The sequence below is a fragment of the Brienomyrus brachyistius genome, chromosome 15 (assembly GCF_023856365.1).
Source record: "Brienomyrus brachyistius isolate T26 chromosome 15, BBRACH_0.4, whole genome shotgun sequence".
Classification (NCBI taxonomy): domain Eukaryota; kingdom Metazoa; phylum Chordata; class Actinopteri; order Osteoglossiformes; family Mormyridae; genus Brienomyrus; species Brienomyrus brachyistius.
Genome location: NC_064547.1, coordinates 3729863 through 3754018, shown reverse-complemented (window position 1 = coordinate 3754018; position 24156 = coordinate 3729863). Strand labels below are relative to the sequence as shown.

General features: G+C 46.2%; 1 protein-coding gene across 3 annotated transcripts in view; it reads left to right on the top strand.

Moving 5' to 3' along the window:
* Nucleotides 1-24156, top strand: part of kdm4b (lysine (K)-specific demethylase 4B) — a 52303-nt gene that overhangs the window by 5972 nt on the left and 22175 nt on the right. The window contains exons 2-8 of one of the 3 annotated variants that reach the window (XM_048976531.1): nt 1344-1502; nt 1842-2017; nt 3515-3629; nt 4417-4610; nt 14572-14621; nt 19273-19376; nt 21906-22043. In XM_048976531.1, coding sequence (XP_048832488.1) covers nt 1359-1502; nt 1842-2017; nt 3515-3629; nt 4417-4610; nt 14572-14621; nt 19273-19376; nt 21906-22043 — 921 coding nt within the window. In that variant the 5' untranslated portion in view covers nt 1344-1358. Of the gene's footprint in view, nt 1-1343; nt 1503-1841; nt 2018-3514; nt 3630-4416; nt 4611-6192; nt 11394-14571; nt 14622-19272; nt 19377-21905; nt 22044-24156 lie in introns of those variants that run through there. The other 2 variants (XR_007382539.1, XM_048976532.1) reach the window with 2 other exon arrangements.

Sequence of the window (24156 nt, the reverse complement as noted above, 5' to 3'; positions counted from 1 at the left end):
TTGATAAAGAATGCAAAAATTAATGTTGCATTTTTGTTAATTTTCTTCATGGATTTTTTTTGTGAACTGGGTGAATTGTTACATGCCGGATACTATCATGAATGAGCAGGCGTGTGCAGAGGCCATTTCAGCACGGCCTCAATTTAAATTAAAAGTTTGTGCAAAACTTTAGATTTCATAAAGGAAACAAACACCTAGACGCGTATCTGCTTGCGTTCACAGCTAGGTGCAGTTTCAGTATGGCAGGGAAACAGAATTTCTTCTCAAATTGTTTATTATTAAAACCTCAAACGCAATTTAGCAACAATTGTAAACCAGCCCTTTGATGGCTTGGCGTCCCTGTCTTGGCTTGTTCTCTGATATAAGGTCTAGTCTGTCGACGTGTCTAAATAACAAAACAGACACTCATTTACACACTAAAAATAAGTAAAACAAAAAAAATGACATCATCTTAATAGTCAGTATGTTAACAATAATAAAATGAAAATTAGCTTTTGAAACATTAACTTTGCCACAAGAAATACTTTTGTAAAGTGATCAGATACATTTTATAAACGACAACCAGAATAAATACACAATAAATGGTCTCTTAAATAATAAATACCTTAATGAAAATTCAAAACTTCCCCCCTCTGTCAGATTATCACAGGGAAAATCCCATTACTAATGAGGGCAGCCAAAACTACATTACCCAGTAGCCACCTGGTCTCGGGTCCTTTAACTGGGGACCCTGCCCTCCTGCCCACCAGAGGACGGTAAGTTCTAAAACCTTAAAATAAAGAAAATCTATCACAAATTACTATATTCAAGTTGACCAAATGAAATATGATACTGGGCTTTTTTGTGCCCATTGCAGACAGTTTGAGCGCAAAACAAGTATCTACCCACGTCCTTGTATCATTTGGTTGCATGGAACAGGCAAACCTCATCACATTACCCTCCTCATTCTAGAGACAGTGGCCACCTTTCAGAGATTAATCTTTTACCCCACAGTACTTTGAGTGGGAGCAGTTATGAATCACTGCCCCATCGTGTCCTCAGGGATATGGGACAAGAAGTCAGCCACTCTGTTGGTAGCTCTGGGTCTGTTGGTCACAATCAAGTTATTTGGTTGAATAGACAAGTACCACCAGGTTATTTGAGCGTTCGTGTCCCGCATCCTGTCCAGCCATTGCAGTGCTCGATGGTCAGTCTCCAAGAGGAAATGTCTTCCCAGGAGGTAATACCTCAGGGAATCCAATACCCACTTTATGGTCGGGGACTCTTGGTCTACTGTAGACGCATCACTCTGGAGACTTGTTTTAATAGCATTCCATGAATGTTATTTTTTTTTGCCTCCCTAGCAACCCCCTGCCACCATGTCGCTGGAAAGCCCCAGCCAAGCCCCCAATGCCAGCTGCAAAATCATGACCTTTCGGCCCACCATGGAGGAGTTCCGTGACTTTGTCAAGTACATCGCCTACATTGAAACCCAAGGAGCCCATCGTGCTGGCTTGGCCAAGGTAGGCGTTCGATAAATACCGTTAACAGCATGGATGTAACACCTGTGACACTGACCCATGCATGTGGTGATGTTTATTTTTGTGATTTTCCTTCGCAGTTTTACTGGTGTATTTCCCGTTACTTGAGAAGTGAATATCTCGTTTGTAGGACACACAGGGAAATAGACTTGATCAAATAATGAAAAAAATATGGGACAAAGTTCTCACGATCACTTGCATGCACAGGCACATGTATGTAATACATTCAACTGGTGTTTACATCAGACTCGTAATATACGGGAATTGATTACTTCAAATGAAGTAGCAAAAGCAATAGAGAAAGACTCGGAATCCCTGTAGGTGATCCCGCCAAAGGAGTGGAAGCCACGGCAGTCCTATGAAACGGTGGAGGAGATGGTGATCCCAGCACCCATCATGCAGGTGGTGACAGGCCAGTCGGGCCTCTTCACGCAGTACAACATCCAGAAGAAGTCGATGACTGTGGGCGAGTACCGCAAACTGGCCAACAGCAAGAAGTGCGTGCTTAATGCAGAGGTGTAAAGGAATGCTGTCATTACACTGTCTCAGTATAGTATTTTACTATGCATTTTAGACCCTGCTCCTGTTCTCCTTTGTTACACTGTCTCAGTGTAGTATTTTACTATGCATTTTAGACCCTGCTCATGCTCTCCTTTATTACACTGTCTCAGTGTAGTATTTTACTATGCATTTTAGACCCTGCTCATGCTCTCCTTTATTACACTGTCTCAGTGTAGTATTTTACTATGCATTTTAGACCCTGCTCCTGTTCTCCTTTGTTACACTGTCTGTGTAGTATTTTACTATGCATTTTAGACCCTGCTCCTGCTCTCCTTTGTTACACTGTCTCAGTGTAGTATTTTACTATGCATTTTAGACCCTGCTCATGCTCTCCTTTGTTACACTGTCTCAGTGTAGTATTTTACTATGCATTTTAGATCCCGCTCATGCTCTCCTTTGTTACACTGTCTCAGTGTAGTATTTTACTATGCTATACGTAGTATTCAATTTAATTATTTAGCTGGTAAAACCTAGGAGTATCAGGATACCACATTTAAGGGCTGTTTATTGTTAATTTTTGGTGATTGTGTGTGTGTGTGTGTGGATGTGGGGCTTTCGCTTTTAATATTATGGTTTAATTATACTGTCCCACGTTGTTTAGGGTCTGGCTCAAACACCGGTTGTTTTTGTTCATTGGTTTTGGTTAGTAATTAAGATTTGAAGACGGGCTAATTTTAAAAATCTGGTACATGTATGTTGAATATTATTAATGAGTATTTTGTTATTAGTCCGATTTATGTAAAATTATCAATATATTACATTCTGGTTTAATTAACTGATTAAAAAACTAACTTTTATTAGTAATAAGATGCTGCCAATCTCTGCCTCTCTGCTGTCCTTATGTGCAGGTTATAGTGTCACAGAGATGAACCTGTGGGCTTTTGGCAGACAGCTTTTTAAAGGCAGATGGTTAAAATTGAGAAGGGGCTGCTCCATGCAGTCAGTTTTCACAGATCTGTAGTGGAGCATAGCTGAAGCGCCGGTCACCGTGAAGGCGGAGCCTCACTGCCGTCACGGGCTGCTGGGTAGCAGGCCTGCATGGCTGTCTGTCTGACAGTCTGCCTCCAGCTTCTCCAGTGGCACGCTTGATCAAATGCTGTAATCAGTAGAAACGGAAAGGAGATGCTCGCCATAGATTGTTCGTTTGTTTTACGCTCAAGGCCTGCTTTATAATTTGCATACGTCCAATTATTAGTATATTTCTTATATATTGTGAGTGAAGACTCTTGGTTTAGCTAGTGGCATGAGCAGCTATTTGCCAGAAGAGAAACAGTCAGAACACGCGTGCTGAGTTTCCTGAAGACCCCTGTGCCGTTGACCAGACACGGATTAAAATTATATTCAAAGGAATGCAAATTCTGCTTTGCTTTCTGAGCCGAGCAGAATCCCAGCTCTGTAACGCAGTCTTTGCCTGCTCTTTCCATTGGTGAAAGGTACTGCACCCCTTGTCACAAAGACTTCGATGACCTGGAGCGGAAGTACTGGAAAAACCTGACATTCGTGTCGCCCATTTACGGTGCTGACATCAGTGGCTCCCTGTATGACGAGGTGAGTCCAGGGTGGATGCGGCCGCCGCATCTCGCTTGATGGAGCATCGGCACTGGGCTGATGTGCTTTTCAACGTGAATGAAGAAGGTGCTGAAAAGAGCTTTAAAAAGATCTGGGCAGCTTAGTGTTATTGCATGACAGGACTTTATGATGGCAAAAAAAAAACCCTTGTGGTCTCTTCTGCAAAGCCCATTTCTTCTAATTGAACTTGTCCATCCTTCCTTCCTTCTGTCCTCCATAACCTTTTATTTCACACAGGGTCACAGCGACCTACTCTTCTCCTGCAATTTTACATGTTTATAAAAATAAAAAGTAAAATCTTTTCTTTGTTTCTCTTTTATTCTCCCTGCTTTGGCTTATTTTATATGTCCTTCCCATTGTCATTTCATTGCATTTGATCTGATAAAAATAAGTGCTAAGTGTTTGCAGCGAGTTTTCCGTTTCATTACCTTGGAATCTTTGGCTTTTGATTGTGTGGTTCAAGCTGCATTTTCGGAAGACTAATTTTTTGCTTACTTTTCTATCCCCTTAATCATGATTTATAAATATTTTTTTTTTATTCATGAAGAATATGACGAATAAAAGAATTGTCCCCTTTTACAATGAATTGTTTAAGTATAAATAATTTTGCCACTAAGTTTTGTATGGAAATCAGCAATACAGATGTTCTCAGACAGAATTAAGTACCTAGTAGTGTCTGGGTTTAATTACAAAGAATTAGATATTAATATAGAGTATTTAGGTATGAAATAATTAGGAATGCTTCTGTGGTGTCATCTATGTGCAGAACATCGCAGAGTGGAACATCGGCCACCTGAACACCCTGCTGGACATGGTGGAGCAGGAGTGCGGCATCGTGATCGAGGGCGTCAACACGCCCTACCTCTACTTCGGCATGTGGAAGACCACCTTCGCCTGGCACACGGAGGACATGGACCTCTACAGCATCAACTACCTGCACTTCGGGGAGCCCAAGTCCTGGTCAGCCCCCCACTCCCTAAACCTTGTCTCTCTTTTCCTTCTTCCCAGCCTTTCTTTCATGACACTATTCCGTCTCTTTTGAGGGATGGTCCTTTGTATGATCAACATTCATTTATAACAAGTAGCCTATAACGGTGTTTCTCAAGCCAGTCCTTGGGGACCCCAGACAGTCCATGTTTTTGCTCCCTCCCAGACAGTCCATGTTTTTGCTCCCTCCCAGACAGTCCATGTTTTTGCTCCCTCCCAGACAGTCCATGTTTTGGCTCCCTCCCAGACAGTCCATGTTTTTGCTCCCTCCCAGACAGTCCATGTTTTGGCTCCCTCCCAGACAGTCCATGTTTTTGCTCCCTCCCAGACAGTCCATGTTTTTGCTCCCTCCCAGACAGTCCATGTTTTTGCTCCCTCCCAGACAGTCCATGTTTTGGCTCCCTCCCAGACAGTCCATGTTTTTGCTCCCTCCCAGACAGTCCATGTTTTGGCTCCCTCCCAGACAGTCAATGTTTTTGCTCCCTCCCAGCTCCTTACAAAAATGTAGACTGTCTGGGAGGGAGCAAAAACATGAACCATCTGGTGCTCCCCAAGAACCGAGTTGGGAAACACTGGCCTACAAAATGTTGCAATTTTCTTCAAATTCTTATTCTCTTTTCAAAGGAAATGTAAATCTTGAAATGGAAATATTACAGGTTAATTCTGAATACTCATTTTCTTTTTGTTTTAGCAGTAGAGTTAAAGTATAAATACTTTACAATATGCCATTATTTTGGTGTATGTTTGCTGCTCTTTAGTTCTTTAATGCTATTTGCCCCAAGACACGTGGGTTCATCAGAAAACAGTGAAGACTTTCATACTCTGACATACTGGATACTTTCATCACTACTCACTTGCCTACAACTACGTGCACGTATGATTTAGTAGTGACACTTACATTTTTGGATTAATAGGCAATACCTTTTACTTTATAAAAATATGAATGTTGAAAGACTTATTTTTCAATGCAATATTTATTTCATAGATCATAGTACTCGGGAGTATCCAGTTAAAAATGGCTGAATCTTATGCTTTTTGTTTAATGGCCACTAGAGGGCAGTCTTTCCACATCAGCCGTGATTCACCATTGCTCATTTGTAACTTGTAGTGATATAATCCATTAATTGAGTGCATGATTGTGTCTGCATATTGGACACTGATGTGTCCATGTCAGGTTATCAGTATGAGATGCAAAGGAGAAATAAATGACAGGCTGCTGTATTTCCCATGTCAGAACACTGACGCGAGGCTCATTCCGCCCCCTATCCCCGTAGATGGGCAGCAATCGTGGACCCAGCATTGAAGAGCTGCTGTCTCGGGCTCCTTTATTTCGTATTTTTTTCTTGCTGACCCAACTCTGTGTAATTCTTGCACTGTCTTATTTACTGTTCGGTGCGGACAGCTCCCAGTTTACGCAAAAAAATTAGAAAGAAAAAGATTTCTAGTATGTTCCGTAGAGTGCCCGCCTCTGGATCATGTTTTAAACCCCTTTTACAAGATCACCTGGCAGTGTATTACTGCCATGTTAATGCTAACAGGGCTGCGTCTTTCTCAGGCTGCATTCGGAGTACGTATGTGTCATGGTGGAGCGGCAAGGCTGTCCCATTTTCAAGGCTCCATCAAATGCGGTCCAGGAGTGCATCCCTCTTTTGCCGAGTCGCGTAGGATCCACCCACTGGATCCCTGGCAGCCCACCATGCCCCAATATTCATTGCGCAGAGGTAAAGTGGGCGTGTCCCGGCCAGGCGATAGGAGTGGCTCTCTGTGACTGAAGGGTAAGAGGGGACGGCTGGTGATGCGAACTGGAAGTCATCCGTGGGCCAGAGGTCCCGTCCCATTTGACACTCTTTCTGTTCAACCTTCGAAGGATGCAGCCCCTGAATTCGGACACAGCCAGTTTGCTGCACATGGTGGTGCAGTGGGTAGTGCTGTTACCCATAGTTGGGGCTTTGAATCCCACCTTTACTCTATATATGTATGTATATTGTCTCCAAATTATCCAAGGTATGTGATTCTGTGTGCAAGGGTATGTATGTATGTTACGTCCCTTCCAGGGACCCCCACCCCTGGCCAGGATAAGCGTTTAGAAGATAATCATATAGATATACACTGTATATGCCACAATACATTAAGGCTGCTGTCCGAAGTGGTGTTTTTTGCTGATGTAGCAGACTGATGGGTTTTTGAACTATTTTGCTGCAGTGTTGCTTATGTCACTTTCTTAAAGAAGCCTGATAGGCCATTATTAATATGGCATTAATACATAACATGTACTCAGTGTGTTGCCTTGACTTGGCTGCTGCTGCCCTTAGCAATGTGCTTGATGCTGTTGCAGGCCTTGTGTAGGGGGTACCTTTGTCCAGACGGGGGCTGCCTCTCTCTCTATAAGCTCCAACATTCAGGGCAAGTACCTCAGCCTAACAACTGAGGCCGAGGTACTCCGCCTTTCTCCATCACCATACCCTTTTGCTGAGATTTAAGCTGTTTTGTAGCTTGTTAATTAAGTTGTCGGAATGTCCAATAACAATGGCTTTGGCCCGGCTTGCTTTTAAGACCCGTTTTACTGCCCCAGATCAAGGTGTGTTTTCCCCAGAGGTTTATACGTTTAAAGAAACTGGGTTTCTCCCACGTCAAAGTGTGTGTGTGTGTGTGTGTGTGTGTGTGTGTGATTAAACATGTAGAAGTGGTTCTGGAGCAGTTTGACTAGAGAATGAAGGAAAAGCGGCCAATGAGAGCTCAGCACATGTGGCACCTCCTTCAGAACAGCTGGGAAAGCATCTTAGGAGGCCACCTCATGGACCTGGCATGGAGGAGTCAGCATCATCAGCCTGTCCCCGGAGCAGTTGGGGTTAGGGGTTAAGAGTCTTGCTCAAGGGCCCAATGACCACTCTGCTGACCCAGGGATTTGAACCAGCAACCTTCTGAGTTCCAACCCACAGAGCTGACCCCTTCCCAAAAACTTTATTTTTTTGTTTAATAGTTTTTTTGGTGGTAAGTGCATAATCCATCTATGTTAAGTTATAGTTTTAGAATAGAATTATTCTAAAATGTAGAGAATAGTGCAAATAAACTTGTCTATGTGTACGTGTATCCAAACTTTTGACATTGGTACCGTGTATGTGTGTGTGTGTAAATATATATCTGTGTGTGTGTCCACAGTATGAAAAATGTGAAAAATGCTGTGTATTCGTTCATTGTTTGTAAGCCTTCACCGGTGCCCCCCCCCCCCCACTAGGTCTGACACCTCTAGCTCTGCATGTTCAGCCCTCTTTCATATTGCTGTGTTTTCCTTGCTTGCTGCTCAGTACCATCATTTCAGCAGGAGATGCTCCCCCAAGCTCAGTTCCATGCTTCTGTCTAGCACAGTGTTTCCCAAATCTGGTCCTCATGGACCCACCTGCAGTCCACATTTTATTGGGAGCTGGGAGCAGAAACATGGACCGTCTGTGGGTCCCTGAGGACCGGATTGGGAAATGCTGGTTTAGGACTTTCATCCTTGCCTGTTTTCTCCCTGAGTCTTTCTGTTTATTCGTCCGCTCTCAGATACTGCGTGCTTTAATATGAGCCCCTCCCCCTCCATGCACATACGGGACAGGATCCCGGCCTTCAGACTGCCTGTCTCCTGCCTGCCCGGCGCTCGCCGCCTGCGATCTCATTAGGAGCGACAGCTCACTCAATGTCCCCCACTTTTATTGAGCGAGACGCTACATTCGTCCAAGTGCAGCCTTCTCTATTAATCACCTTGGAAGCAGCGGGAAGTAGACGGGACAGATACATGATTACAGATTAAGACCACGCTTCTGCTTTCGTTCCCCTCGAAATAAACTGGAAACTGAAACCAATTTATCTCGGAGGAAATGGACACTATCTTGCTGGAACTCTTACTTATTAACAGCAACAGGCATTCGTCCATGTATTCTACTCTCTAACCATAGCTGTGCATTGTCTTTGAGTAAACAAGTTTAAATGTATAAGTGATTGGCCCTTTAAAAAATGCCAACAAAATGGTAGTTCCGAGAAACAAGAGCAACAGTGCTCAGGCTGCCGTAGCAGTGTCTTTGTTTGCTGGTAGCTCAGCACTCCTCGCTCCCCAATCAGTCACCCGTCGTCAGCCCAGGCTAGGCTATGTACAACTCCGTCTCTAATGGAGATATGACCAGCCCTGTGGGCATTGTTCATGTCAAGCCAGCACTGTAATGCAGCCTGCGGCGGCACAGGGGCAGGGGGGCGCTGGCAAGTGAGGTGGTGGGGCCAGCACTCCTACAGTCAGTGACACACAGGAGAGTGGCTTTCTGTAGAAACTGAGCTGTTTTATTACCAAGTACTAGCGATGGCTAAAATGATACTTCATGAACCATCTGCGGAATTTTTTGACCCCATTAGATGGTGCTCTTGCCTGGCTTTGGGGCATCCTTTCGGGCATGCTTTGAGCCCTTTTCTCAACAGACAGCACCATCTAGTGGTGTAGAAAAATACTGCAAATGGTTCATGAAGTGTCGTTTTTTTTGCCATCACTACCAAGTTCTTTACAAAATTACCACCCAAAACTAAACTGTAGGTTCTCTTTAGGCTATTTCTTTATTGAATGTTGGGAAGAGGCAATTGTTTATCTTGATACATTTGTTTATTCTGTTGTAATAATAAGGAGGTCTTGCTAGTCCTTATGGCAGGGTTGCCCAATTCTGGTCCTGGTGGGCCAGAATCCAGTTGCAGATTTCCTCCTCAAACTCATCTTAATCAGCTAATTACCAGGTTTAGTATGTGTCTCTGAGCAGGGAATTCTGCAAGCCATGTTGCAAACTGGCTCTCCAGGACCGGAACTAGCGATCCGTGCCTTATGTGCTGAGTAGTGGCATTGAGTTTTTAATAGTAAATAATGCTCATGTCCATCATTCCTGAGTGTCTCCTGCCTTGTGCACTATTCAGCCTGGGATAGGGCATGGACTCACTGCAAACCTGTGTGTGATTATGGAAGACGGATGGGCCTTTTTATACTCGTGTTAACCCAAAAACAATTACCCGGTTCGTCGGTTCTAAGAAGGATATTTTCTAAGGAATATCAGGAAGTCTAATATGAACAATACTTTAACCGCTGCCGTGTTTATCTGCTCCCAGCAGCGTAATCAAAAAACGTCAAGGAGAAAATAACAGTAATATGATAATACGCAAGCTTCAAGCAGTAATTCCACGTCCTCGGGCGGGATGTGCTGCTCTTTAGCCGAGGCGTTCCTCTCGTCTTTCTGCATGTCTGATTATACTTTAATCAGATAGTTGAGAACAACCTTTATACATCAAAATGGCGAGGTGTTCTGGAACCTTCCCGTCTACGTGTGGCTCGCGCTTCCAGAGCGCGGAAACAAAAAGGGATTAATTATGTTTCTCATTTAAGAGGGATTATATTATGAAACACTCTGTGGAATAATAAGGTGATTATTCTGTATTTAGATGATTTCACCCCATCAGTGCCATTCAGTAATACTAAGTTTGGAAAAGATTTAAATTAATTTCATTCTGTTGACATATACATTCAGACTCTTAATTATGAGCCAACATAAAGCAGGATAAAACCTGTTAAATATTAAATTGCCTCTTGAACCTTTTTGAAATTTTACACATAATTTTTAGTTATACGGCACCTTAGCTGATTGCTGCCTCTGCTAAATACCTCTCTTGCTATGTTTTTTATTCATACCGTATTCATACACAAATGAGGTTATAAAGGCAGCCATTTAGCTGGGCTTAGATTCTCTCTTTGCTTCAGTATGTACGTGAGACCTGCCTTGGATTTCTCTTTCCTTTTACGAAAGGTCTCCTCCTTTTCCATCCATCCATCCATCCATCCATCCATCCATCCATCCATCCATCCATCCATCCATCCATAACCGCTTGCCCAGGGCAGGGTTGCAGGACATGAGGATTTGGCTCCCTGAATGGACACCAGTTCATACTTCTTGATATAATGTGTTTTTGTAAAATGCTACATAACTCCCTGGGCAGAGTGATCTTTCCTTGTCATTTGCTAAAAGCAAATTTACTCACATGGTTGCACCCCCTCAACACTGTTTAACGTGAAGGATTTTTCTTCCTGTTTGAAATTGAATTATTTTCACTTTCCTGGTAATTACAGTATGTTAAACCGGGCTCTGTGGCTGTTTGCCTTAGCCCTGTGCAGCCACTGTGAAATTAACTTCTTTCCCCTCCAACTCGGCTCCCATCAAATTCGTATTCCGCCGACCAAGATCTTCTGTCAGATTTCCGGGAGATTGTGGTGCAGCCCGTGGAGGGAGGCTGTTGGTGAGAAAACATTCCCAGTGAAGAACAGGACAGTTGGTTTATCAATGTGTATTTTTTTTTAACTTATATTTAATTGAGAAGCTGCAGTTCTATGGATGGAAATAATTCACGTCATAGAAACACAAAATCTGTAATTTCAGTAACGAAATTCGAGAGTCTTACAGCCCTGGGACACTAGTGAATGGGCACAGGGAACGTGAACCTCGTCAGATAATTGTACACACCAAGGTATTGTCTTCACAGTGCAGAAGAGGATGGGACTGCCTGCTTCCCGCAGTTTTGACATGAAGCCCGTCTTTTGGAATTTGGATTTTTGTCACTTCTTTGACACTGTAGTTGAAAGACTCACCAGTCCAAACCTCTGCAGTTTAAAGGGGCTGGTTCCGGTGGTTTCCAAGTTAACCATCCATTACCCTTCTACGAACCTGCCCCTTGTTTTATTAAGATGCCCCCAGCCATCTCTGCCCGGTTATTTTTTCTCGTCTTGCACACCCCCCCACCCCCACCCCACCCCACTGCTCTCACTCTGCTCGGAGCCTTGAAGTGCTCTTCCTGATATGAGCTCCTGTAGGCTTTTCGTTTTCCTTTGTGTTTGCCCATGTCCTTGTAGATGTCGGTTAATGACTCTCTGAGTTCTGTGGACATTCTCAGCCGGCCTGTGATTGGCTTATAGTGGCCCGGGGTCTTTCATCCCCACCCGTATTTTGGAATTCAGATTTTTCTCATTTCTTTTGCAATATACTTAAAAGAAGGTGATTGGCTTATGGTGGCCCAGGATCTTCCATGCCCACCTGTGATTGGCTTATAGTGGCCCGGGGTCTGTGCCTCCGTAGCCTGGGCCTATGACCCATCCCCTTCTCCATATTTTATGTCAGAACCACCAGCACCTGGGTACTGAAAGTGTTTAGCGTTGGTGGAATTTCTGAATTTGTCAGAGTTCAACCATACATCATGGACCATGTGCTTTGGCTTAGGGTTGTGTGTTATCAGGCAGGGGGGCTGGGGGCTTTCTGTTGCAAGCAGGTTTGGGCCTGGCCAGAACTTGGATGGGAGACCAACTAGGAGAGCTGGGCTGCTGCTGGAAGAGGTGTCGGTGTGGCCAGCAGGGGGAGCACATCCAGCCGTCAGAGTGGATCCCAATGCCCTGTGCATTGACGGGGACAAAAGGCCATAAAAATGGTGCTGTTCTTTGGATGACACGTATAACCGAGGTCCCCACATAAATGATCCCTGGGCATCTTTCGAAAGAGTAGGGGTGGTACCCTGATGCCTTGGCTAAAATTGCCCTCTGCGGCCCTATCAGATCTGGCCTCCTAATCATCCCCTATATCTAATTGGTGAGTACTGGTGCAGAATGGCTGCTGTCACATCATCCAGGTGGGGGCTAGACAGTGGTGGTGGATGAAGTGATTTGTAAAGTGCTTTGGGTAACTTGAAAAGTGCTATATAAATGTAATATTAATTCATTCATGTCAGAGGATGTGACTGTTTAATAGACTTAATAGAAGTCCTGCGATGGACGGGGAGTCCCTGAAGTTGTATACTATGTATATATAACGCATATGAAGCATGACAGGGCCGTAATTGGACAGTAATGCGAAGGTGAGCCGCGCCTGGCTACTTCACTTGACCCCCGTGTGTCGCGTCATTAGCTTGTCACTGTTACGCGGCAACCGAACACGGAACACAGGGAGTTAGTGAAGCCGTAGCTACAGTTAGCATGACGACGGAGGCCACGCTAATTAGCTACCAGTCAGGTGGCTCTCATGCAGCCTAATCCCGTTAAACTGAGAAATATAGTTTGTGTTTCTTCTGTAAAAAAAGAAAGTCGGATGCATGTTAGTTGATTTAATGTCCTTTCAGGCTTTATGAATAAGGCGATTATGCATCCAGCTACATTTATGGTGTATTTTATTAGTAGCCAATAAAACACTGCTGAAGGTTCAGTTCCCTGAAAACACCTGGAGCTTTCTGAGTATGAATTATTAGTGATGCACGTATAAACCTGGGAGCTCCGGGGTGTCTGTTTGAGGTGTGCGGGTTCCGGGTTCAGTGTTCAGCACTTAGCAGCTTCCACTGCTTGATTACCAGCTTTGCTCAGTGCAATAAAGCATGTTAATCTGATTATTCTGGTTTGATGTCGGAACCTGTACTTGTCTAGGGAGAGTCTAATGGATGCCCAGAGTCACCAGTTTGGTGCAGGACGAGGAAAGTCATCGCAATTTCCTGTTGAAGGATTTGTCATGGTATTCAAGTTTTATTAGCTTTTTTTTTGGTTTATTTTAATTTTGGTTGTACTGAGGCTGTGATGGTCTGTTGCCGTGGCTGCAAAGACGTACAGATGTAATGGCTCTGCGGCGGTTGGACTTGCTGACTGTCTTGTCTGCTTTGGAGGCTCTATGCTCTCTTACGAGACGCTACGAATCTGCCAAGCCGGTGGACGGGCTGGTCCTCACGAGACGTCGCAGTTAGTGTCACTGCGTTTACCCCAGTGAGTTCAGCATGTCCAGTCTCATGGTTCCTAGTCGGCCGATCAGCCTGCGTTTGGCCATCTGGTCTCCCTTCACCAAACTGAAGCGCTTGCTGACAGGTGCCCTGGAGCAGGTGCTGTGTTGGGGGGTGGGGGGGGGCTCGTTTCTGCTCCACTGGAGGTGTGAGGAACATCAGCAGAAGAAATAAGTTGCGTCGACGGCACGCTCAAGTGGAAAAGTGGTGAACCACCCCGAAAAGCAGATAATTGCACGTCGTCGTGTTTTCATGGTGGTTTTGTGGAATTTGGAGCCGTGTCTGAATGTGTGTATGTACTGGGAATTTACATCACAAGGAAAAACCATCGAAATCGTTTCACTACACACATATGCAGTGGATGTTTGTGTACGGGGCTAATAAAAACCAGAAACTGCATTAATCTCATATCATAACAGAATGGCTTTTTAAAAATGTTTTTTTTAATTTGCAAAATTTCCACGTCCATGTTTTTAATTTCTGCCCATATTTGACCAAATCCTTTCAGGCGGTCAGAGGTTTAGTGAACTTAAAGATTCTGAAAATACCTGAATCTGTATAAAAAAATCTTCTCTTTCTGCAGATGCTAGTACTTATGCTTACCAGCAGATGGCAGTGTAAGGCTGCCCTCTGGTGCCCAGGGCTATAAACTTTGTTGTTATTCAAAGCATGTAGAAAGGCTTTAGCCAGAGGGAGGGTGAATTGCAGGTTTTACATTTTCATCGGAGGGTCTCGGGGGGGTTAAGCTTTTTCTAGGCTGCTGGAAATAATTGTCGTAATAATGATGACGGTAATAACAAGAAGAATCAAATCTTGGGCTTTGTGAGGATAAAACGGATTTGTTCTCGTGTTTAATTATTTCATAATTCAGGTTGGGCTAACATTAGGGGATGTACAAAGTCCATAGCCTTTGGTCACTGGAAAATATGCCTTCGACGTTTTCGTGTGTCAGGCTGACCCCACCGAGGAATAAGACACCGAAATGATTTCTGCCTTTATAAGTCAATTACGATAATGAAGGAACTCTTACCACTGGCTCGCAGTGCTGTGTTGTTGCCTCCCCTTTCCCTCACCTCTTTAACTCTTCCTTTCCCATCATGCCTCTCTCACGCTCCCCTTCCGTTGTCCCACCCAGGTACGCCGTCCCGCCAGAGCACGGCAAGCGACTGGAGAGACTGGCTCAAGGTAAGCAGCTTCCCTCGCTGCCCGTCTCTCCCTGGTTTGTAACCCCCACCGCCCATGTCTCAGTAAAGCTTTTTGACCAGCTTTGCTTCCCCACGTCGGGTGTCTTCTGTCCTGCTCTGTAGTTTCTTCCTGGCCTAAACCTTTCTCCATTCCCTCCGTGGCACCCAGCCGAACGCATACTTGTTCCCGATGAATGGCAGCCGCAACATGGCATTTCGAACACCCAATCCACGCGGCCTCCTGATTACTACTGGGGCATGATCTCCATCCCCCCCCCAATCCATATAGCACCCCCTCCTCCAGGTGCCTCTAATTCCAGGCTTCTTCTCACCAGCTGTTGCTCTCCAAGGGCGTAGCGCCAAGCGGGAGCGTGCACACCGTACAAAAGTGTGCCTGATACCATTGAGTGGGACGGAGATGCAGGCGGAGGTGAAGCTGTGTGCCCCTTGCTGGCAGGTTTCCGTGTGAGCGGTCGGCCTCCCTGGAGCAGGGAAAGCACCGTGCACATGACACATGCTTCCAGCACCGGCACAGAGCTGGGAAAAAGGCCACACGGCCTCCGGAATTCATAACTTAATAAGCGCAGTTTGTATGCGCGGTCAGCCGTGTGCCTCAGTGCCTCTTTAATGAACGCCCGTGCTGAGAGGGAATGGCGTCTCCATCGATCGCTTCTCGGGGAGAAAAAAATGCCAAAATGCTTACCTAGAGACTGCTGGGGGGGGGGGGTGTGGGCTCTGGGCTCTGCCGTTGATCCCCCCCCCCCCCAATCAATGGAGATTATCTCGTCATGTCACCCTGAGCTATGCTGAAATTGACGAAGAGGAGATGGTGGCGGGAGCGAATTTCCTTCAGAAAACAAAGCATACAAAGAGATCTGATTGCTGATTGGTGCGCAGAAAAGGGCCGTTTGACGAGGTATTTTTATGTGGGAGGTGTTGAGGATTAGCGCTGTAATGCATTCCCATTAGCGGCCTCCCGCAACAGACTCCCGCTGCACCGCCACCTCCGCCGCTGTCGCACCTTCTGCTCGGCTTCCCCTCTCCCATCCTGCCGTTTCCACGGAGATGCGGCTCGTCCTGTCCCCCCCGCTTACGAGCGTTTATCATTCTGCCGGCGTGCGTTTACACCGAGGCATTATTACAGTTGCAGCTATCCCTTTTTTGGGGGGGAAGGTGTGTGTGTGTGTGGGGGGTTAATTTCCAATACAAAAGGCAGAATTAAGTGCAAAGTTAATATCGCTGCAGGGAACGCCGCGTGGCTCCAGCGGCATCTTAATGCTAATTAATAACGGCGCCCCTCCCCCGAGAGGTGCGCTAAGCATATTTCTCACCGTTATCAACGGCGTGCGGCATGCGGAGAGATTCCCGTCGAGATTCCCGTCGAGAGAGCCGCCCCGGAAGAGCGGCGAGGGGACAGACTCGGCGGCGGTGAGAAGCGCCCGCTGAGATCCTGTGCAGGGTGTGCGGCCTTCGCTTGCCGGGGAAGGACGGCGAAATCCCGCGCCTGCCTTTCACATAGCGATCTGTCAAAGGCTTTCATGTGTTTAAAGAGGCGATTCAGTGTGTTGTTGTTTTTTTTTTTTTATCCCGCCCTTTTTTAATCTTTAATGAAGTGTTGTTCCTTTCAGGCAGAGTAGAGGGCTTTGAGATGGATCACATACAGAGTGGATTGGAGGGGGCTCACTGCACGGGGCCCATCACTGCCCCCCCAGCTGGCAAATTTATCCTAGTACCTCTTAGTATGATCGAGCAAAATCCCCAGTAATTTACAGAGATCCCCTCTCCTCGGGTCAGCTAATTTTACCCCCCCCGCCCCCCAGCTATTAAACCCCTCCTTGGCCCTTGGTGGGGGTGGGGATGGGGGGTAAGGTGACTGGGGAGCTCCTTGCTGTCAGGATCAGAGTGTCAGCCTGGAACCGAACAGAACAGTACGGGGCGGGGTGCAGGGCGGGGGTCTTGCTGCGCTACCTGTGGTTCGTTCTTTGCTTCCTTTGTTTCTCTTGTGTAAAATGTCCCTAGACTGGAGGCTTCAGTAATAATGTTTGAATTGCCCCATTTGTCCTTCACATTAGTGGTAGTAGCTAACACACTCTTACATGAGGCTTACTAGAGGAGATTAACAGCACAGTTTTCCGGCATATTATCGCCTGCCAGTGAAGGCCCCCGCTAAAGGTGTCCCAGCCGTAGATATTTCCCAGTGACAGAAATAATGGCTGCTTGCTGTAAACTGCCGCATGACGTTGATTTTTATCCGGGTCCGGCGTGACTGAAGGGTTATGGTGGGTGCTGCTCTGTTTGGGCTGATTCATACAGCGCCCCCTGGCTGCAGGAGGGAGAGCTCTCAGGCTCTGTGGGGATCATACATTATTACATGCATGGTGACTATGTATAGGGAATGTTGTTTAATTTTGGCGGTTTACCATGCTGCCTCCGGGCGAAAAGTCTTTGGAACTGATGGTGTAATTCTGAAGATGTAGCTGCTAAAACCAACTTTCACCAGTGTTCTCTGAAATATTAAATATTTATATTATACAGCTATTTTTTACACACCCATGAATGACACATTAATGATAAACTGGTTCTAAAGCGATTCAGTATTGATACTTGCTGATAAATCTCACTGTATGTAGGCATTTGTTTTTCTTAGAATGCACTCATTTGTAAGTATTATTTTTAAAAGTCGAGATCCTTGTCATAAGGTGAATTGATGTCGCTTAAGAGCCCACAGTGTGTGACTGTTTAACAGTGTCTATGTGTGTTTGTCCTGTGATGGACTGCAGTTAGGTTTCTGGCTCCTGTGACGCTGTACTGGGTAAGCAGTTATGGGGGATGCTGGATGGATGGATAATCAGCCCAGGGTGTGAGACTGTGTGTGTCCTGCTATGGACTGCAGTTCCATGCCGGGTGCATCTCTACCTTGCGTCCCGTGACTCGGTTTCTGGGCCTTCTCTTCTGCGTAAGCTCTGCTGAAGCGGCACTGAGTTATTTAATGCATTTTGTGATTAACAAGGAACTTCATTATTTCATCTTACGGTAAAGTGGGAAGTGCCGTCTGTAGTATATTTGCAGTGCAGGAGTTCCTGTTTGGTCCCGATGGTGTCTTGGCGCTTGGTGGCAGTGAGTGAGTGAGTGGGGGGGGGGGGAACCGGGCTGCAACCAGCGGAATTGGCACTACCTGTAGCCTCCATTAATCCTTATTTATTTGTGATTTTTCTTTAATGAGGAACCACTTGTCCAAAAGCGGATACTTGAGTGAGTGAGAGAGAGTGAGTGAGAGGGATGACTGCCTCTGACTGCTGGTATGAATGCAAGATCTGCCTTCTGGGGTGTGCTGCATGTGTGTGTGCTGCATGTGTGTGTGTGCTGCGTGTGTGTGCTGCGTGTGTGTGCTGCATGTGTGTGCTGCATGTGTGTGCAGTGTGTGTACATCTTATATAATGTCTAACATTTAATCCCTGGGGGAAAGCCTCTACTTTACAGCTTCAAGAATTTTAATTAGTTTTCCTTTGGCAGGTGGAGGAGGATAAAGTGTTGCAACTGTAATGATAATTATGCACCTGCTATAATTGTTTAATTATATAATTTTTTAATTACGAAGGCCATTGTAGGATTTTATTTTTTTGATGCTTTGTTATTCTAGCATCTGCTATTTAACAGTCGTACCGAACACACGTCAGACTGCCTAAGCAGAACCGCTATAGAAATCGATTTTTAATTGTTGAAAAGGTTTATTTGCGATGCTGCTGCTCTTGGAATCATGGTTTCTTTTTCAGAAGAAGGAATATTTTATGTGAGCTTTGTATTTATGACCTTAATTGAATTGGTTTTATTACAAGTGTAGTGAGCCAACGTTGCCGTTGTTCTGTCGAGTTGAGCTACTTTGTCGAGTTAGGCTACCATAGTGCGAATCGATAGCCCTAATCCCTAAAACCCTTACCTTAACCCTAACCCCTAAAGCCTAACCCTAATCCCAAATCGGTGGAACTGCACATGTGCCGAAAGGCTCGATAGCACGTCTCGGTAGGTAGCTCAACTCGTCAGAACGTTGTAACTCTGCTGTGATAATTAAAAAAGACATTGTTGCAAAACAGGAAACTCTTAACTTATCTGCAGTATAACAGACACTTCTTTTGCCTTTCTCACAACGAACAGTTTATTCAAAGAGCAATGCTGCTTTCCGTACTGGATTTCCACACTTCATTTTTGTCGAATGATTTGTTTTGATTGAGGAGTCTTTAGCTGGGTTAGTAGACAGTAAAATTTCTTCTCAGTTACTGTCAGATTTCCAGTGCAGGCCTTTATATCACATGGTACGAGTTGTTCATGTTATATATTCCGATAGGCATTATTGTGAATGGACTTGTTTGTCCTCTGGTTTGCCTGTGAAAGCCTGAGCTCTTCCTGTCCTTTCGTTTGACTGTTGCTGTGCCTGGTTCCTGTCTCCCATATGTCTCTGAACGTAGCTATAGGAAGTTCTATTGGGTCTTTATGGAATTCTTTAATGTCGCCTGGTCGTCCATTTCTTCTCCTGCTTTTCTATCTCCCGGTTCTTTTCCTTTGTAGCCACCTGACTCAAGGTGCAGTGAATGGGTCACTGCTTCTGTCTCCCGGTGGCCTGTTGGTTTTAATTTGCCTCCCTCCCCATTTCCTAGGTTTCTTCCCTGGCAGTTCGCAAGGCTGTGACGCTTTCCTTCGGCACAAGATGACCCTGATCTCCCCGTCCATCCTGAAGAAGTACGGCATTCCCTTTAACAGGGTAGGTTTGCGTGCTGACTGTAGGGAGTCACATGCTGGCAGTAGGGGATCACATGCACACTATAACCAGTAGAGGGTTTAACGTCTAATTCGGCGCTGTCACACTCGCGAGGTGCGTGCCGTTCCGGCTCCTTATAACATTAACACTTGAAAAATCAATAACATGTATGTGTAAATGTGACCATCTGATGTGTGTAATCTCCTCCTATTTCGCATGTATATTCATATATTGATGAAATGATTCGGAATAAATTTTGCTTCTATACCAGTGCTTCCCACCCTGGTCCTTGAGGACCCGTAGTCGGTCCACGTTTTTGTTCCCTCCCAGCTGTGGGAGGGAACAAAACTATGGACTATCTGTGGGTCCCCGAGGACCGGATAGGAAACACTGTTCTATAGAGTAGAACAGAACAGTAATACTTCATGGTCCCCATCAAACTCTTTACGCTTGGGGTTTAGCTAGAATGCAGTGCTCCTGGAGCTGGGGGTTAAGGACCTCACTCAGAGACCCAAGAGCTACATTAATCTGCTGACCCCGGGATTTGAACCCATGACCCATGATCGTAACCTGTTGCACTGCATACTGTTCCTCGATATTTGTCCCTATTATGTACAAATGCTACTCTACTTACAAGCTTTCAACTTACGAACTTTCAGACATACGACCGAAGAGGACTGTAAGTCTAAATTGTGTTCCTTGGGCTCCCGTTCACTGTCCGCAACATCAAATTTTTTTTTCTGTGAACTAATTCCGGCTAGTACGATTTCTGGCCGCTATTCCCACCGTGCAGCAGCGTAACGTGCGTACTCCCAGCATCCTAGTTTTTTGTACTTACATATACCCTTAAATGATGTTGAATAACGACTTACGAACAATTTAAGTTACGAACGTCCGTTTGGAACGCAACTCATTTGTTAGTAGAGGAGCGTCTGTATAAACAAAACTAGTTTGTAAGTGTGCGTATTTGTTTTAGTGCTGTCGCTACTGTTATGCTCTATTTAGTTTTTTTTTTTCTCCTAATGGTTTACCTGCTGTAATGAGAGATGAATGTGCATAATGGTAGCGACCCCAATTTTCATAGCTGCCCGAGGCTTTGTGCCTCTGGATTCCCGATTTCTGCCGTACAGATTGCACCATGCATCTCACAGTGAAGTTGCAATTGGCTTTATTGCAAATTTTGATTTGGATTTAATCTCGTTAATTTTTCCTCACCTCCCTTGGGGATAGTTCCCATTGTAAATGATTGAACTGCTTGTGGTATTTGAGGATTAAGAGTGAATATAATCTGTTTATGGGAGACGAATGAAATTCCTTATTCTGAGCATTTGCTTGTGTAAGTCAAATTTAATGCGACTCTTTTGTCTCTCTGCGTTGTGTTCAGTTAAAGCAGATTCCGCTCAGTGGAAATCAGTAATAACTGGTTTGTTCTTTGCTTTAATTAAAAAAGACACACGGTTAGGATGGAGGGTGCTTCACACTCGCGCTCTGGCACGTCTGTCTGCCTTAAGCTGCCGCTCAGTTTAACGGGATGATCTCTCCGGCCTTGTAAGTCCTGCAGGCGACCGGTGATGAGTTGAAATGGAGCCATTGAGACTTTGACTCAGAATGGCCACTTTCAGCTTCGAGACTCGACGCCAAGGGAGGAAGTGGCTGTGTAATGTTCACTCAGAGACTCGGAACACGGCCTCTGCTGGGCTTTAGTTTTGCATAATGACTGATAAGGCCTTGGATTACGAGACTGTACTCACTGTAAAACCGCGGCAGCGCTAACAGCTAATGGTAGCATCTGGTCTTTCAATCAAGTTGTACGTTAAAAGTGCGGAGAGTGATATCTATCACTCTTCACCCACTGGGTTTCTGGGTGGGGGCGGGGGGCAAATAGTCATTTGCATTAACTTCTTTCCTAATGGATCCAAACAAACTGCTGGGCTGTGATTCATCCGTCTCCGTAAGAGATGGATAAATCGTGGAGGCGTTCATTAGCGAGGGCCAGCTCGTCCCTGCCCGCCGTGCTCTTGGGCTTCTCCCTAATTGCACTCATCCCGCTGCTCCTGCGTCCTCCATAGCCCTGGCGAAGGGTCTGACCAAGCCTTGCTTCTCCCCCGATCTTAATGAGGCTGGACGTGAAGGTCCTGATTGGCTGTGTTCGCTGCCTGTGGCTGGCCCGCTGGGGAGCCACTGTGATCTGTTTTTGTCACGTCCCCTCATCTGCATCAAAGCGTGTTTTTATTTCACTTTTAGGCATAATTTGCAACTTAATTTACCAGATTAGGGTGCCCCCGGTGGAAGGCCTGTGTAATGACGCGCTTCACTGTGGGCTCCTTATGGGTTTAACCGTTTGACTGCCATGCCCCTTGCGGCTGTATGATTAAAACAGGGGCTTTATTGCAGCGCATAGAGAGAGAAAATGTCGCCATTAAATAAGCCGTAGGGAGGCAGGTGCCGTTCTGCTCCACCATCCCTTCCCCTTCTCCTCCCTCATTGGTCGCAGGTGCCTGCATCTCGAACCCTCTCCCCTCATTGGTGCAGGTTACGCAAGAGGCGGGAGACTTCATGATCACCTTCCCCTACGGCTACCATGCCGGCTTCAACCACGGCTTCAACTGCGCGGAGTCCACCAACTTCGCCACACTGCGCTGGATCGATTACGGCAAGATGGCCACACTGGTCAGCAGACGGTTTGTCCCGAACACTCACCCCAGTGCCAGATGGGGAACGAATCCACAAGAAAATCCGAAATCTTCTTTTAAAATAGTGATTCCAGTAGTCTGCCTTAGCACATACATACCAGCCACCGATGTTACATAACCGCTTGTCCTACAAGGTCACCTTGGGATATGCCTGCCCACCATATTAGACACTCATTCATGTAACATCCATCCATCCATCCATGGTGTAACTGTTTAACCTGGACAGGCTTTTAGCATACTGCATCTTTTTTTTTTAACCTTAATTTTAAATTTAAATGAATGTTTCTAGAATACTGTGTAGTCTGTTATGTAGGTTTAAGCAGCTGTACTGCATGAATCATCTTCAGGCTTGTATGTTTGCCGGGCTGCTCCTGGTTATCAGTATAAGGGGCGCGTGCAGAGAGCGCGTGGGATAGTTGCTGTGTGGGACGGACCAGCATTGCTTAAGTTGTGGTGCTGGTGAGCGTGAAATTACGGAACAAAGGCGAGTGCGAGGACGCTCCAGGTCGACCGCGCCGCTCCCTGTTAGCTCTTCCTCTTTTCTCCGCAGTTTGCCTGTTTCTCCAGCTCTGCTTTCTCTCTGGGTAATTTGCACGCTTTTTTGACGGCTCTCTCCCAGGTACAGGCCCGTAGCCAGAAATTTATTTTGCGGGGGGCTCTCGGAGGTGGTGCTCCTTGGCACATTTTGCCGATTTTCAGCGAATTTCGAGGAAGTTTCGAACTCGTAATTGTACAATGTATCTACATGCCTGTATAAAAGAAATAGAGATAGAATTGTATCTGCAACTCAAGGCATTTTTAAACAGGGAAAAGAACAGGGGAGACTCACTCCCACACCAGTTCCTAAAATGGTTTTATCAATTGCCCCTGCAGCATAACGCTGACTTGCCAAGGCAGCCTGGGGTGCTCTCCTGTCTTGCCGATTAGTGTATCGAGATCAGGACTCTTCAAATCTGGCCCTCGATTCCAAATCCAGACCTTGTTTTAAGTTCCCCCAGTTTAATAATTACTGATTTTGATTGGCCAAGGGCTTCACACCTGGCTCACGGGTAAAGGGAAGCTGGAAAATCAGCACTGCTCGGACCTTGAGGACCGTGATTTGCATGGCCCTGATTGAGATTAATTGGTTCCCCTTTCCTGCCAAAATGAACAGGAATGTTTAGAGCAGGATCTAGAGGAAGCGTGTAAATTTCAGGATTCACTCATCTGTCTTCCTCTTGACTTCCTGTAGTCCTGGATCTATCCCACCCTTTTTTCTCTTTCCTCATTCACTGTGTCCCAGCCTGACAGTGGGATAAGTCTTTAGCGTGTCTGATTGCTATGATCCAACAATTGCTGTTAGACTTGGCGGACTACGGAGGTCCGTGCCTCGCCCTGTCCCGCCTCGCCCTGTCCCGCCTCGCCCTGCCCGTGCCTCGCCCTGTCCCGCCTCGCCCTGCCCGTGCCTCGCCCTGTCCCGCCTCGCCCTGCCCGTGCCTCGCCCTGTCCCGCCTCGCCCTGCCCGTGCCTCGCCCTGTCCCGCCTCGCCCTGCCCGTGCCTCGCCCTGTCCCGCCTCTCCTGCCCGTGCCTCGCCCTGTCCCGCCTCTCCTGCCCGTGCCTCGCCCTGTCCCGCCTCGCCTGCCCCTGCCTCGCCCTGTCCCGCCTCTCCTGCCCGTGCCCCGGTTGTCTACTCCTCCCCAGCTATCTTTATCCACCCTTCTCAGTGCCTCCGTGCTTGCAGAAGCTGCCTTCAGAGCCTCACCAGGGAGATTGTGACGGGACATTAAGAAAGCTTCACCTTGAGCCTGAAACAGAGCCCTGACTTTAAAAGGTGCCTCACTAGACCGTGCTGGGAAGGGGGCCACCGGAGGAGCCGCGTGGCCCAGCCTGCTTAATGCTCCGCCGTGTTCCCTGTGCCTGCTCTCTCACAGCTGCTGCTTATGTGTAGGAGGGCTGGTTTAAGCGATACACCTCCGTGGCAGGAATAACAGCGGCACTATCGCTTTGAAACGGCATAAGAGATGGGAGCTCTGTCTCTGTCTGCGCAGGGCTCAGCGGCTGCTCCTGCCCCGGACTGCGCTCCGTTTCATTCTTGTTTCTTTTTTTAGCG